The sequence below is a fragment of the Falco cherrug genome, chromosome 3 (assembly GCF_023634085.1).
Source record: "Falco cherrug isolate bFalChe1 chromosome 3, bFalChe1.pri, whole genome shotgun sequence".
Taxonomy (NCBI): Eukaryota; Metazoa; Chordata; class Aves; order Falconiformes; family Falconidae; genus Falco; species Falco cherrug.
This window is the reverse complement of record NC_073699.1, coordinates 114,447,510-114,463,608: the sequence shown is the minus strand read 5'-3', so window position 1 is coordinate 114,463,608 and position 16,099 is coordinate 114,447,510. Positions and strand designations below refer to the sequence as shown.

Genomic DNA, 16,099 nt, shown 5'->3' with positions numbered 1-16,099 from the left:
TCACCACAGTTCCCTAAGCAACACCTCTTGGCAGCTCAGCGCACGTGGATAGCGGTGACGGAGGATGCGCTTAAGGCAAAAAGCCAAAAGCAAACCCCTCAAAGACCAGAACCATTTTCAGGAACACAGGAGTTAAGCCTAAAATTGGTTGAAAGCTGCCTCCTACCTCTTCCCCCACCACCTTTCCCCCTTCAACATCAGCACATTTCCTTGTGATCCCTCTTCATAAAAAGATGGAGGCCTGTGGTATCAGCTTGGTACCGAAGCACCACGATGCACTTGCTGGCTACATGCTCTTTTAGAAGGCTGACAGCTTCTCCGCACACAACAGCCGAGGCTTCCAGTCTCTCTGGCCTTCCCATGCCCTGTGAAACGTGAGGAAGGCAAAGACCGATAACATCTCGGGGGGTCAGGAGATACATACAAATACTTAAGTATTTGTCTATGCATACCTACATATCTATACACATGCACACAGAAGCTTAAGACTTGTGAAAATGAAAAATGTAATGCTTACCTCCATAAGGAACACAATTGGTAAAAACATTTCCCACGCAATACAGAACACTAACATGTCTGTCTTTAGTATGTATCTAGAAGGTGGTCTAACCAACCCAGACACTCTTAGCACCAAGAGGGAAATCCTTGTGACATAGAAGGAAGGCAAGGTTAATCGAAATCTTTGCTCTGCAATTCTGAATCACAAAACTTCAGGATTCCTAAGTTCAAGTTTCAAATCACACAAGCCTTTTCTGATTTGCTTTGCTTTGGATTCCAAGTTAGGGAACCACCAGTTGCTGGATTTTGCTCAGCATCATAGCTATTTGCTATTAACTTTTCTCCTTGAAGTGAACAATAAGGATAGAAGCAGAAAAATGAGCTGCTCCTCCTCTGCAACAGCCACTGACCAGACTGCTGACTGCTAGGAGGTTGGGAAATCTTCATGAAGTTCTGTCTCACAGGTCTGAACATACCAATACTCACACATGTCCAAACGTTCTACACGAAAATGACTGTTACACAGCTACAACAATAGGTACAGTAGTTCTTACCAGAACCTCAACACTACATGGCAGTTTAACAAGACACATGAAAGATGCACTATCCAGTTCACTAGCAAAGTTCCTTCAGCAGACTTTACTTTCCAGCATTTGGATTCAGAGACCTCGTTTGAAAAGTGGCATATGACCCTTAATGACAGCAGACAGTCAAGGTTGGGTTGGGGGTTTCTTTGGTTTTGTTTTTTTTTTTGGAGGGGTGGGGGTTTAAGTCTTATCCAGCTGCTGGGTTTTGGATAATCCAACTCATATTACTAAGATGTGACATATTTCATAACTCTACCTGCTGCAGCAATGAATTGTGCTCCTTCTAGGACTGATTATTCCAACTTTCTGCTGTTCCTGATAGGGCTTTCCCGTGGCTGCTGCTCATTTTAAACATGGCTTCTGCTTCCAGGGTACTTTCTTGTATTAGATTACCTCAACATAACACACCTGCATTTTAGCTATTTCACTGCCTTCCTGTTAAGAACCAATGTAATTTTTTAACTGCTCTTTTGCCCTAGAAGGACTCCTCTGACCTTGTTTTACTGCACCTAGTGGCTGTCCTCCTAGGTGCTCCATGAAATCGGCCAGTACAAGAGATACTGTCACCTTCAAATGTCTGTACGTTCTAAGACACCTCAGTGCCTCCACTTTTCACTGAGCATTTTTACTCTCATTGAACTGTATGTTTTTGGAACCCACAGGCTGAGAATCAAGATAAAACTTTTCCCTTTCTCACCCTTTACACAAACGTCTTACCATTGCTTTTTCTGGCAGTCTTGAGACAGCAGGACAGCCTGATCACCCATCCAGAACAAACCCTCTTAACACAGAATAAACAGCTGTAAGGAACTAGGCGTACCTGCTATACCAGTGTTTATGATGCTGTCAGAGCAGGCACATCACCTGGAGGCAAAACCACCCTTTAATATTTTTACACATACGGAAAAAAGGAAGACTGAGTCAAAGGCCCCATTTTAAGTACCGAGTTGTTTTTTTAGGCCAAACCCTCTCCACATTTAGTCATTCTTGCCCAAGCTGCTAGTAGCCAGACTGAAGTACAACACACCTTTTATTTAGGACAGATAGAAAACCTCTTGTCATCATGGCTTCCCACATTATGTCAGGCCCCTTCAGAATCTTTCTCACTGAAGATCTCAGGGCATTTAAGAACCCTTAATGCAAGTTTATAGGTCTACAGAAGAGGAAGCTGAAGCACTGAAAAAGAAAGCCAGCAATGGCAGATAAACCTTCACATAAAACACATGCTGCGTATCGAACCAGTAACAACCTATACTAGTACCTTGAAGGGGCTAATTTCATGAACAGAACAAATGCTGAAACACAAGCCAGTTAAAGAAGCCTCTCATGTCTTTTCCCCAGCATGTGCTGAAATCCCTCCTTGCTATTGGGAAAAGAGAAGCACTGTCATGTGCATGGGACTGATTTCTCTGAAGTCCAAAGACTGCACAGTATCAGGCATTCCACAGGGGCAGGCAGCAAACAGCACACTCATTTTTTACAGTCTTTTTTTTCCCCACTGTGGGCTCCCCACAGTATTTCTTTTTACAAAAGCTTTTGCACAGCCCTGCTTACATCTCTTGGCTCACCCACCTCCTCTTGCTAATATTCTATTAATTACATCCAGATCCTAACAAGTGAACTTCTTCCCCAGTCACTGCTAGTTAGACTGCGCACTTCTCCAGAGCTTGTATGTACGCGGATCTAGACAGAACATACACGCGCTCTGCAACTTACAGGAAGTATTCAGTGTCCATATAGATTGTCCAAAGACCATAGCACTTGAATAGATATATTTTACCTACAAATCCAGGTATCAGCAAGAAGAATTATATTGCATTTCACTGAAAGCAGAAGATAACAGAAGATTTGCCAAGCCTATATATTGATGTTGCAAAAGCAATACAAAGGAAGACCCCTAAGGGGGACTATTAATCTTCCTCTCTCTCTGGTCTGTTTCAAAAAGCTGGTTTACTGGCTCAGGGTTGAACCTTGTCGATCTCAAAGTCACCTCTCAGCTTTTGATACTGTCAAGAAGTTTTCCCAGCTAAAAATGCAGACTTTTGATTTTCTTTTCAGAGTGAATCCATGGTTGGTACTCTTTTTTTGCATCTTCAGGATGAAAGTGGGAGAAATGAGGTGAAGCCATGAAGGGGCGGGGAGGGGAACACGACTGGCCACGAGCTAGATAGTGGTTGGGTGCCTTGCATTAAAAGCTAAATGAAAGGGCAATCCTGGAAGCTAGAAAGATGGTACTGCAGTCCAAGGAAACATCTGCAGAAAATAAGCAGTAAAACTTGTTCCCTGTATATAAGAAATCAATAATGCTATTGGACCAGGGATATCAGAAACAGCAGAAGGTACTTTCATACTGAAAACCATAATTACAATACAGCAGATCTTAGACAAGTGAAGAGCGCGCTGTATTTCACCTAGTGAATTCAGTCATTAAACATAATTAACAGCAGACATCTCATCCACTGCAGGAGGAGGTAAGAAATGTTTGGTCAACCCTACGTAACAATCCAGAAAAGGCAACTCAAAGGCAGCCTTGTAAGGATGTTTTTATATATACATGATACGTGAAGTCACTTAAGTAGGCTCATTTCCAGGGAAAAAATTAAAATGCAACCAGCAGAAGCTATGTGTAGGAGCTAGAAGCAAGTCAGGATTTGCTCAAAGCACGATTTAAACCTCCTACCTTCTAGCTCTGGGAAGGGGGAACAGTAGAGGTGGATGAGGAGTAAGGGAGGCGGTCATAAACCTTTTCATTCCTCCACAAGCATTCAGAGTGACATGAATGAGTTGCTCCCCACCAGTAATGCTGCAAAAGATGAAGAGCTGAGCAGGTGGGCTGCAGGATGGTCTTTTGAGTAGAGCAGCTCTTCACAGGAAACAACAACTGAGTTACTTCTGAGTCCAGCTCCAGGCAAAACTCCTTTTGCCAAGAGAGGCATTCCAAGTTAAGAGGAGGAATCTACAAGCTCTAGCATTCCTGTATGGGGCATGAGAGAAGTGTGCTCTTTGGTGCATGGCAAAATGGGGTGCTGTCATTTATCTCCTCATCAAGACTGTACTAAAAATAAAAGCTGAAAAGCCACCAGCTGGCTGCCCTGCACATGCCAGGCAGAAGGGCCAAGGGTCTTGCTCTTCCTTACTTTACAAATGCAGACCTCTAGCACAGGAGATGCTAAAAATCAAAGGGCATAGTTTAAACTGCCCCATATAATCGGCAGAGTTGGTGGGGAGAGGGTTAACACCTGGCTGTGAGGACAACATGAAAGCCAAAGAAGGGTCAGTCTTAGCAACATGCTGGTTCATTCCAAGTTCATTTGTGGAGTAAGCAGGTGGTATCCTTTTGGCTGCTCTTGATTTGACTTCCACCTGGCTTGGGATTCAGTCACTACAGAGTATATCAACACATACACCAGCTCTTGACACTAGACTTCCCACTCCTTGCCCCAGGTCTGAGGAAATCTTTGCAGAAAGATCTTGCACATGGATGGTTCTGCCCTGCTGCATCTAAAGGTTTGAAAAGTACGCACTTTATAATTTTTCCCATGTCCCAGCACACACATCTTTATGTGCTCCGCTGAACTCATTTTGTTCTGTGCTCAAGCAATTCAGTCAGAATAGGTCACAAGTTTGAGCAGTCTAGAAAAAAAGAGCAGGTGCAAAACACATGCATGCTACGAATTGTCTAGGCCACTACAAAAACAAAGGATATGAGCGACATCATCTCAGTTCTCCACATCCATGTGTCCGTCTTCTCTCCTCCCTCACCCATGCTGGTGAATATTACCAGAGGTACCTGCAAGCCCTGTCAGTGATCTCCAGCAACGAAAAACACTTAAAGGTTCGAGCAGAAGAGGTATAGACTTCCAGCCCTTCCAAAGTGCTACAAGATACCCCAACTGATCCAGAAGGGCCATTTTTCATATAAGCACACTTAAAAATGGGGCAGAGACTATCTTCTCGATTTTGAATAATAAAAAAAAAAATATAGAAGCAGCCAGAGTTGGCAACTGATCCTAGATCCTACTGCAGACTCTTATCGCTGGGTCATTTGTTCCTGTCTACTCTCATAGGAATGACAAGGCATACTCCTCTTTGCTGTCTTGGAACAAAACCTCATGGGAAGAACAAAGCTAAACACTTCTGACTGAGCAACTGAGACTTAAGATACACTTTGGCACTCAATAGGCAGATTACTTTCCATTTGTAAGCATCTACAACACCCAAACGCCCCTACACTCATGCACTATGCAAGAATATGTACTAGCTGCTGACCAGATTGTAAAAAATGGCCGTTGCAGTTATAAAACAGGAACATAGCATTTCAAACAAGCCTAGACGCTCTACTGGGCTTGGCTTCTCTGACTGCAGCCCTGCTGGAGAACAGTTAGCCATGTCCTTGAATTTGCAACATGTTTTTCTCTGCCTTTCATAGGTACTGATGGGTATTTCACTGAGGCAGAATAGGTTGTGTTTCTTCCTTTAAAAGCAAAGGTTTTGATGGGATTTCCCCACCCCCTTCATCCCACTGGAGCTCCAGCAACAGCTCCAGCAACGGTTCTAACGAAAAACCAAGCTGGAGCTTTCCTTGGCCTCCACAGGGCCTGTCATCAGTAAAGAGCACCTGGAAGAGCATGTTGCAGTGGCTGAGTTCTCTCAGATCCTGGAGCTCCCCAGCAAAACAGATGCATGGGGAAAGGTTATGAAACACTTCCATACAAAGAGCTAGGGCTGAAGACACACCACAATGAACAACTTCTAGACAGGTGGGTTAGAAGAAATTAAAAAGTAATCCCACTCAAAGAATTTCCTCTTCCCTTTATGATGTTGTTTGCAACGGGCCAGCACCCTGGTTTTTAGAAAAGGCACCAAGGAGGTTGCAAGAGCACTCCCACACCTGGGGGACAGAGTCTGCTTTCCATGGAAAACCCAAGATCAGACAACCTGATAAACACAGGCTTCTATACTAACAAACTGACAGGCAGGACAAAAAGAACCTGGGACAAAGAGAAAAGGCATTTCAGTGCTTGGAACCAACACCCAGACATTTTGGACATTGCCCCTGTGGACATTTTGCTGGCACATTTGCATGCAGAAGCAGTGCTATACACACACACACACAAATTCAGCATATATATATATGCGTACACAAACAGAAATACAAACTACACATTTATAAATTAACACAGACCACTGAAGGAGTCAGGCACCTGCTGTCAGTTCCCTCTGCCTCTCTCAAGGACTTCCAACAACACACTTCATTTCTCTTAGTTCCTGTTCCCTTGTAGAGGGATTTTTAAAAGGACCGAGGACATATGTTGCCTTTGTCTGAGTTGGACAACCCAGGCCTGTTAGTTGAAGCTGCAGAGCAGCTTTAAATTGTCCTGGGAACAAGCAGTGGGAGAAGGAAAACAAGCTGTGCACAAACAAGAAGCCAGGTGCAGAGCAAGTCCTGGGAACCATGAAATCAACACACTCTCATCAGCACACTCTTATCAGGCACCTGCAGCATGCTCACTGATCAGTGACACGGACTCCCACGTGGCCCAGAGACTTTTATCCAATCACCTGTGTGTAAAGTCGGGTGAGCAGTCGGTTTAAGTTATAAATATGACCTGTTTGTTTAATAAAGCGAGCACGGCATTTAGCCATATTGGTGTGATTGTCGTGACTTGGCCGACTCTCCACGGGGGACCCTCTCAGTTCCCTCACAATTTGTCTTCTGTAACATTGACAAATATACGATATACATATGATATTATTAATATAGGCAAAGTACCACTTCTACCCCGAAAGAGCTTGCGTAATACCAGTATTGCATAATACCAGTATTGCATAACATAATCTTTACATTAAATAGTTCTTAGATGCTGTCAGCTAGCCACAATTTCTTAATAACCTTTACATTAAAAAAAAGTTACACCAAGTGTTATTGCACATTTAATGTACAGATAGACAGGTATCATCTGCAGCCAGAAAATTCAGCTACTACTTGTAGGCTGATATGACAGCAAAACCTGACTTCACTGCTGTGCACAGAGAAGCAGCAGCAAAGACCCCAGCTTGTGATTTGGAATGAAGCACCTAAGCACAGAGCTGCATGGCACTTGTGACCAAGTCTCATTCTCAAGTATTCGTGACCACAACATGCTTGGGAACAGCATGGCTTGCATTAGAGCACATCCAGAGACTCTACACCTGTGTCTGAACTGAAACATTTTATTCTATTAAACAATCTTATCCCAACTTCTACCCTCCTTGAGGGGGAACCACTTTTAGGGGAGGCTCTGCAACACTAAGGTTTGGAAAGCTTGGGGGCAGAGAAGTACTGAGGGGAGATGGCAGGAGCTGTGGGCTCTTACTATAATTCTGTGTGTTTTAAAATTGATTTTTCAGAGACAAACTATTTACCACGTAGAAGAAAAGCAGTTTTCTTCCTGCCTGTTCCCAAGGAACCCTCTGCACCTCATGTAACGCTCCTGCCTGTCATATTAGTTCACTGCCTGCCTTTCTGCCTCCATGCATTGCTGATCACTGGCGTATGCCTTCACTTACTGCATTTGCTACCCAGATCCTCTGACCTCTTTTACCACTTCTTAGTTGTGCAGACTGTCAGGGACGGGCCAGTGCATAATGTAAAGGCAGGGTTTGGGCTGCCACAAATGCAGGCTGGCTGTTAAGGGGCACTGGCTCCACATCTGCAGGTGCTTACAGGTTGAAGCTGTGCCCAAACACAGTCCATGCACACCAGTTCTGGACACAAGCCCCTTAGTGCTCTGGCACCAGGAGCTGGGCACCCATGCTGTGACAGACTACTGCAAAGGGAACTTTCAGAAAGCCAGATTCCCTGTAAGACATCTTCAGAAAAGTCCCCTCTTGACACACAGGTGTCACGTGCAGGAAAAAAAGAGGGCTAATCAACAAGGTCAGAAGCATTTCCTATAGGACATCTTCTACCAATACAACAGAGACCATTCCTTACTAGACCAATACTATTTGACAGCAGCCATTGATCACTGCAGTACATCTGCTTGGTAAGTGACATCTATCTTCAGCAGTAATTGACAGGCACCCTGACATGCCCTCCAGACAAATGCTAGCTCTCAAGAGGCCGTGACAGTCAAAGCAAGAAAGCCAAAAAGTTTAAAAGAAAAGCCCTTGTGCTGTCACCCAGCTGCTGAATGGTATGGAAGAAGAGGGCTGCTGTTAGCTGGGGTTGTTATATTAAATATTATTGCATGGGTTGTGTATTTTTCAGGTTCAAGAGTGAGCCTGGAGTTAAGACCATCTAAAAGAAACAAATATTCTCAGGGCAGCTGCCTTGTGTTTATATCCCTGTTTCCATACAAGGGCTTCAAAGACCTAACTTGCAGGGAGGGAAATCAGGGCACCAGGAGGCAGCACAACTCACACAGGACCACGGAGCCAGTACAGAGTCCAGACAAGAATTCCTAGACTGTATTCCCCCAGGATATAAATGTGCACACATACACAGAGCAATTCACTTAAAACGTGTCTCCCAGGCCCTCATATGGAACAAGCAAAACAAAAGAGAATTGTGACCACTTTGCAATGACAGATATAGCCAAAAGATGCCCAGTACACAGCCATGAAGGTAAAAGAAGAGGAAGAAGCTGGGAAATTCTGGCAACAGAAACTCGGTTTTGCAAAACAAATGAAACCCAAGGACAGCCACGGACTTGCCACATTGTGTGAGAGCAGCTGGTCCTGGATCTCACAGGCCTTTTCTCCCCTGCTATAAGGAAGCCCATGCTTCCATGTTTGTGGAAGTCTTGCTTTGTCACAGTACTATCAAAACTAGCTGGCTGCCACAAGACGTTTACCATCACATAGCAGGTTAACTTCAATAAGTAGTTCCCGCGCCTTGCCCCAGCACAGCCATCAATCCCCCACAAGGTTTCAAAAGCCCATCTGCCGTCCATGCTGTTTCTTCCTCCTCTTCAGGCCAGTCCACCCTGCTTCTTGCCTCTGCTGTGTCCACCTCCAGGCGCCCTTCTTCTCCCAGGACCTCTCCTTGTCTCTCCTAATCCGGGGCACTCACTCTCCTCCGTCTGCTTCTTCCGGGTCTCTCCATTGCTTTTTGACCGTGACCTCGGTACAGTGATTACTGTGAGTTCCTCAAGTTTTCCAGGAAAAGGATTCTCAAGGGTGACGGTTGGATTCCTTTCTTCTGAGCATCTGCTGCCACCTGGTGGCAAACACGGCAATGGCACCCAGGGCCTCCGGGGCACCCCCGGCAGAGGGACAGCCAGGGTTCTGGGGACAACCTGCAGCCTGGCCGGAGTCACTGGAGAGCCCAGGCAGTGGCCAGAGGAGGCAGCTCCTGCAAAGAGGGACCTGTCTCATGCTTATCTGCACAAGGAAAGACCTGGGTGACTCAGAGGCAGAAAGCTGCAGTAAACTATTAAATCACACTGAGGGCTGAAGTCAGGACAATTGTTTAGTTCAAGCCTACTCCCCTCACATCCCCTGGTCTCCCCTCCAGCTGTTGCCTCCTCTCATGCCAAAGTTCTTTCTGTTCCACACACAGCCCAGGTGGAAGAGGGAGTTTTTCCCTGCCCCAGAGCCAGGAAGCATTGTAAAGGCAGCTTTGCCAAGTCCCTGCAGTCCAGCTGGGCACAGGATTGCATGCCAGGGACATCAACCAACTGTTCATGTTTTCTTACTTGCAGTCTTGTAAATAAAAAAATTAGTCAGGCAAGAGCCCTGGGGGCCCAGCCAGAAACAGTCCAGTCCCCCATCATCTGCGAGCGTCTGCTCTACGTGATTCAGAACTCAGTCTGACACATGCAAAAATACACGGGGCATTGCAGTTTGCAGGAATACTGCACAGCAATATGTTAGACCGTTGATAAAAAAAAGAAGCAGCCGCATACTTGGACACTCTGAGGACAGAGCTGAGACGCCTGAAAGCTCGTATTCTTCAGCCAAGAAGAAAAAGCTGGCCATCTTCTTAAGAGAAAGACCTTATCCACTGCAAAGGCTTAGACATAACAAGTAATAATAATGTAAGAAGCAAAACCCCAGATCTTCACTTTCCAGATGCTGTAGCAATGGCTCAGGTCACCATCTGTAGCATCACCATCTCAGAGCAAACACAACTGCAACATGACATACACTGTGCAAACAAGCTCTTCATCTTACAGAGATTTTATGTTTAGGTAGAATATAGGCCAGGTTGGATGGGGTTTTGAGCAACCTGGTCTGGTGGAAGGTGTTCCTGCCCGCGGCAGGAGGGTTAGAACCAGATGATCTTTAAGGTCCCCTTCCAATCCAATCCATTCCGTGATTCTATGAATATTGTAAGCATTGCTCTCAGTTACTCCGAATAAATCCAGCTGAACTCAACAGCATTCCTCCTACTTTAAGGTGGTGTAATCAGCTGCTCACCATGGACCACTTCAGAATAGATGCCTGTTGGTCAGGAGGGCTGGAGAAGAGCAATGGAGACTGAAGCACTGTCTTACAACCTCCTCCAAAGCATCAGCGCCACAGCATTAGGGGCCAGATCCACACCATGTAACTACAGGACTCAACTAGCAGAACAGAAGGTAACCCCAGCTGCCTAGGTTCAAATCACACCTGCAGTCATGACTACAATTATTAATTCTGTAGCCAAGGGTCTTCAAAACCCTTAAGTTCTCTTCCATCTATATTGCACAAATAGTAGAAATCCATCTGTTCAAAGCTCTTTTGAAAGAGCAAAACTATAATTTAGAGCAAGTCAGTCTCTTCATCTCTGTTTCATACACAGGGAGATCAAGGCACAGAACACCAGTACTGGCATCTGTGGTAGAATCGAGCAGCACCTAGACAGATTGTCAAAACCATTAGCCCAGGCCCTGTGGGACAGATGTATCTTTCAGTGGGCCATTAAATAATTTGTCACAAATGCCAAAATGCTGTATAGGAGAAATAAAAGCCTGGAGTGGCAGGGAGGATTATAGCAACTAAGATCCATTGGCACAGTAAGTTCAATTGCCGTCAACACCTGTCCGTGCCTATTAGCCTTTCGCTGTCAGTGAGTTTACCTTAAGAGTGAGGTTACCTCAAACTGAAGACCAAGTCAAAAGAAAATTAAGTACCATGCATATAAAGCACCACTCATAGGTGGTGCTGGCAGGAGACACACATACAGAATTCACACTTTGATGCGGAATATGAAATATGTAAAAGAAAAAGTTGTATTTTGCACTTTGCTGTGGCACCTCTTTACCTGCTTTCTGTTTTAACCAGACAGGAAGGGGGGCACAGTAAGAGAATTCCAAGTTGCCTTTGCCCAAGACTGTAATCTACAAGCAGATGTTATTTCACTGAAGTGAAGTCCCTCCATCTCTGTCAGGGACTCTGTACCGAACTCCTTTACTCAACCCCCAATCCAAGTCAGGAGAGATTGTCCCAGTGCACAGGGAGGAGGAACACCAGGGGAGGTTCTATCCCACTTCTACCCAGCACACCTTGTCTTGTGTCCCACCATTAAGGCACCTTGGTTCTTTCTACCCTTTGTGCTCAAAAGCCCAAGCAATGGCCCCTACCCCCCTCAACTGCAACAAGTCTTGCACAATTTCTTTTTCCTCTCCTTTATGCTCGCTATTTCTCATTCCATCTGACATACTTGCTTAAAAAACAAATGTGGTCCTATCACCCCAGAGCAATACATTTCAAATAAGCATATAAAAGACCTTTTATTGACACGAATAAATTGATTGGGACCATTACTTTGTAGCTGCTTCCCACAGAAAAAGCCTCTTAAAGGCAGCCTGAGGCAAGGAAGCTACATTTACATTTAGATGAAGGCACTTCTGTCATAGCACCTCTCAACAGTTTCTGGCCCCAGGTACGGTTACCAGAAGAAATTAAAGTCAAGGAGCTTTGCTTTAAATAACACAGAAGGAAAAGAGGAAAAAAGAAATTATTTCTACAGTGTGTCTGCCAAGCACATCGTCGTCTGGAATCGCATAAGCTGTAGCAAAGCAATGTCAGCAAGTGACAGTAGTACCATTACATCAGGGAGAAACAGCAAAGAGTTTATGTTTGGAAACAGATTTCTTTTTTTCCAGTACAAACTGTGCTAAAATGCCCTGCTCTGTGTTTACCAAACAGTTACAGAAGTTTCTATAACCAGGCTATGAACAGTTCCCCTTACACACTGACAATGTGTAATTCAGGTTTTACCTCTAGCCTTTACTCAGTCCATTACAAAGTCTTCAAGACATCTGACAAATGAAATGCATGGTACATTGCTTCAGTAATGACAGAGTGTAAGTGCCTTGCAAAGGTACCTATTTTAACAGGGTTTTTTTCCCCAATAAGCACAGATCTGACAAGGATTTTCACTACCCTCTGCTTAGGCTCCATGTCCCCAGCCACCACAGAAGCATCAATGAACAATAACTGACCTGTGTTTTATGCTGCTGTCATTGAAATGCTTGTCTGCGCTAAAAATTTGTCCTGTTTAGCACTACACAAGTTACAAGAAAAAAGCTACAGATGCAAGTATAACCAACAGATGCAAGTATAACCAACAGAATTATGTTTTGCTGTCTTACCTATTTTAAAGGAGTAAATACCTTGCAGTCAGCCAGCTGGGGAAGAGAAGTATTTCCACCTCCCTAATCAACACCACCTACAGCAAAACAGCACAGACCAGGCTTTAATACAGCGATTTGATGAAGGACAGACTACAGACCTTCTAGGTCCAGCACATCTTCCTGTTGAGCCAAAAAAGCAGATCAAAAGGGGGCAAGAAACCAAAAAAAACCCCCCCTCGTTAATAGTTTTGAACTAAAGAAAAGATGTGCCACATACTCCAAGAAAGGGTATACCTGGGGGATTATTTAAGCATTTTCATCTGATTTAGTCACTTACAGCTCAGTGCCACCCTAGGGACTGAAGTCCCCGCTCAGATTTTGAGTCTAAGGTCAACTCAGAACAAGTTGCAACCTATACAAATGCAGACAAAACTCCCCCATTTGCTGAGACAGCTGTAAAAAAAACCTCCCTGGCTGCTCCCCTGACAGCCTGCTTTCACCTGGAGTGTCCCATATGTCAGCACGGGATGGGCACATGATGACATGTTTAATTAAATGCTGTTTTATTACAAGTCATGAGACACTTCACAGTGGCTCTATGTCAACCCTAGCATTTTACAAACCATTTCAGTTTTCTGTCACAAGACACTTGCACACTTCAAACTGTGGCAGCAGTTGTAAACACACAACTGCTCATTCTGCAAAATCAGCCTCACATATGTTTTTCTCTTCTTGAGACATACATGGTGACACCAGGAGGCAAATGAAAATCACACTGGCACAAGGGCACAGTCTATTTTAGGGATTTGCATATGTATTTAAGTTAAACCCAAGAAACTTCCCAAAATGTATACTCCAGGAACTGCTGAAACACTTGACATTCTCCAGCCATCCTTCTGATATGCTCCTCAAGCTTGTCATCCTTCCTGACACGACAGCTAGAAAGGGAGTATTTCGCATCTCCCAGTACATATCTTTAGTGGCAATTTACCTATAGAGTGCTAGTAAGTCCAAACTACGATCCTCCTTTACCTTCATGTTTCTCCCCCTTCAAATAACGGCTACAGGAACATCTGCAACATAAAAGACCTTGCTGCCAGATACAGTGGACTTGGTGCAGTTCTGTCCATTAGAGGACTGTGTGGAATCTTTCACAGGAAAAAAAAAAAAAGTGGCCCAGAGAATTATTATGCTTCAAAACAGACACTTTGAGTGTTGAACAATTCCCTCTGTTAATCCTCTCCCCCTCCTTCCAGTGAATTGTCACAGACACACTCCCTCAGTGACAAAGAAAACCCTCAGTATTATGAAGTGCTGAAGCTCAGTGGAGTTTCTTTGGCAAACTGGGTAGCGTGTTCCTTTACTCCTTTGCTACTGAGCATCCTCTTGTGCTTCTTAAAATACTGCTATTGATATCAGTTTTATTTGCTACTACATAAAAAGCATTAAGCTGTGAAGGAACAGACTAAAGAAAAACCAAAAGAAGGATAAAACAGTGACAGATGACAATAAAACAGTCCAACCTAGAGGGAGAAAAAATCCACCATGAAGCTGTGATGGAGTGTTTTGAATGCACATGTTCAACCACGTTATCAGACCAAGAATAACAGATTCCTTGTAACTGCCTAGACTTTGTAATTAGGGTTCATTCAAACAAGCTGCAATGCCAGAGAAATCTCCATCTTACAGATCTGACTAACAGCCTGTTCCAGCAAAACTAAAGGCCCCAGGCAAAGTGAAATACAACTCCACTGACATCACACACAGCTATTTGTCAAGGCCAGTGCATCAATTTATTCATAATTTCTCTTCCACACACATGTCCCCCGGTGCAGGAAACTCAGCCTTGCAGCTGCAGTGGGAGACAGGAGTGCTTGTAAGCTAAGCAACAACTCTGTAGAGCATGCTTCTTTCTTGTGACATTGCCACAGGTAAAGGACATTGGACAAATATTAAAAAAGCTAACAAATAATGAAACTGAATTGCAACAGGATTCAGAAACTGGAAAGACCCAACAAAGTCATCCGGAGTAAAAGAATGGGTAACAAGATTGATTGCTTGAATCTTTTCTGGGTCTTTCACTTTGAGAACTGTACTTCTGAGTTACTCTAATTGTGCCTTGGTGTAAGGGAAAGCACATTACTTCATTAATATATAATAATCATTAATGTTATTCATGCATACATTGAAACTGAGCTTGATTTACTGCCCTACAATTTATATATTCTGACTTTCAAAAACTGAGAGATGTACAAGCAATGGAATTATCAAATCCTATCCTGGATGTGACTTCTACCTGCCAAGTGTACTCCAGTCACCAAGTGCTATTTTTTATAGTGCCTTTTTCCCCTTCTGCAGAGCAATGCAATATTAGCCTAAAACTTCCCACTGCTCTTCCAACCAGAAGATGGATTTGAACAGTGTTTATTGGGAGGACTCATTTCTCTCATTTGCCAGACCCAGGGAAGATGTGCTTATGTTTTGTCAGAAACCTGTGCTGTGTCAATGGTACATCTGTCAGGTGCCACAGGCCACCATTCTTAGAATACAGGTTTGCAAAATATCCAAGAGTTTATGCAGATAAATAGTTTTCTTCCAGATTCCTTCACTTGTTTTGTCTTTATGGAGAGAATGGGAAAGAGGATGTGGATTAGTAACTGGGCAGGGAAGTACATTCTTTATATATACAGAAGTAGCTGAATTTTCATAGGCCAAGGTAGCACTTCTACACAGATGAACATTTGTGAAGAACAAAAAATAGCCTGGCTAAATTGTCCACTCAGGGTTTACCTTACGTTGCTTGTAACTTTTCCTCCAGTTTCACAAAGTCAACACCATGAGAAAAAAATCAGGGTTAATTACCTTGCTTTAAAGTAAAAGAAGAATACAAGCAGAACAGTACTTTGCAAAGGGTGACTTGTACATGCAGGGCACCCAAAAGGGCTCTTCCCTCCAACATCAGACAAGAGTCCTTCTGATACACTTAGGATGAGAAACTACCCTGGAAAAAGACCCCAAACCAGCAAGTCTTTCTCAAGCTTACCTGTCATATAATAGAGCAAGGGATAAAAAACATCTGGGACCGTCAACACATGAGCAGATGACTGGGACACAGGGAAAAGAACCTGTCACAGCAACATGGACAGCACCTGAGCAGACAGAACAAGCCCCTGGGTTACAAGGGGCTTGGCTGCCTCAAGGACAAAAGGACAATTGCCAGGAGGAGCAGAGAGTGACCCAGCTCCTTTGGGGACCAAGGGACACTGCTGGGAGGGGCAGAGAAGCTGGCTCCCCTTGGGATCAGCGAACACTGCGAGGAAGAGCTGGGCGATGGTGTACCCCAAGGTCTGGGCCTCCCCCCACAACAGGCATGGCTGCTCTCAGAGAGAAAGCTCAGCCCCAAGACTCCACCCTCCCACCACCTTTCCGTCACCCTTTTTCCCATCACAGCAGGGGAAAGGCTCTTAC

The 16,099-nt window shown here is 44.3% G+C and overlaps 2 protein-coding genes across 2 annotated transcripts in view; both read right to left on the bottom strand.

Annotated features, from left to right (window-relative positions):
* LOC102054785 (endoplasmic reticulum-Golgi intermediate compartment protein 3-like) overlaps positions 1 to 6,260 on the bottom strand; it is a 58,062-nt gene extending 51,802 nt beyond the window's left edge. Inside the window, exon 1 of the mRNA XM_055705129.1 lies at positions 167 to 6,260. The gene's annotated coding sequence lies outside the window, so the exon portion shown is untranslated. The remainder of the gene's footprint in view (positions 1 to 166) is intronic.
* The window catches only part of LOC114015326 (vigilin-like), a 36,055-nt gene extending 26,006 nt beyond the window's left edge, over positions 1 to 10,049 (bottom strand). The window contains 2 exon segments of the mRNA XM_055704874.1: positions 9,142 to 9,423; positions 9,977 to 10,049. Coding sequence (XP_055560849.1) covers positions 9,142 to 9,423; positions 9,977 to 10,049 — 355 coding nt within the window.
* Positions 10,050 to 16,099: the final 6,050 nt, after the last annotated feature.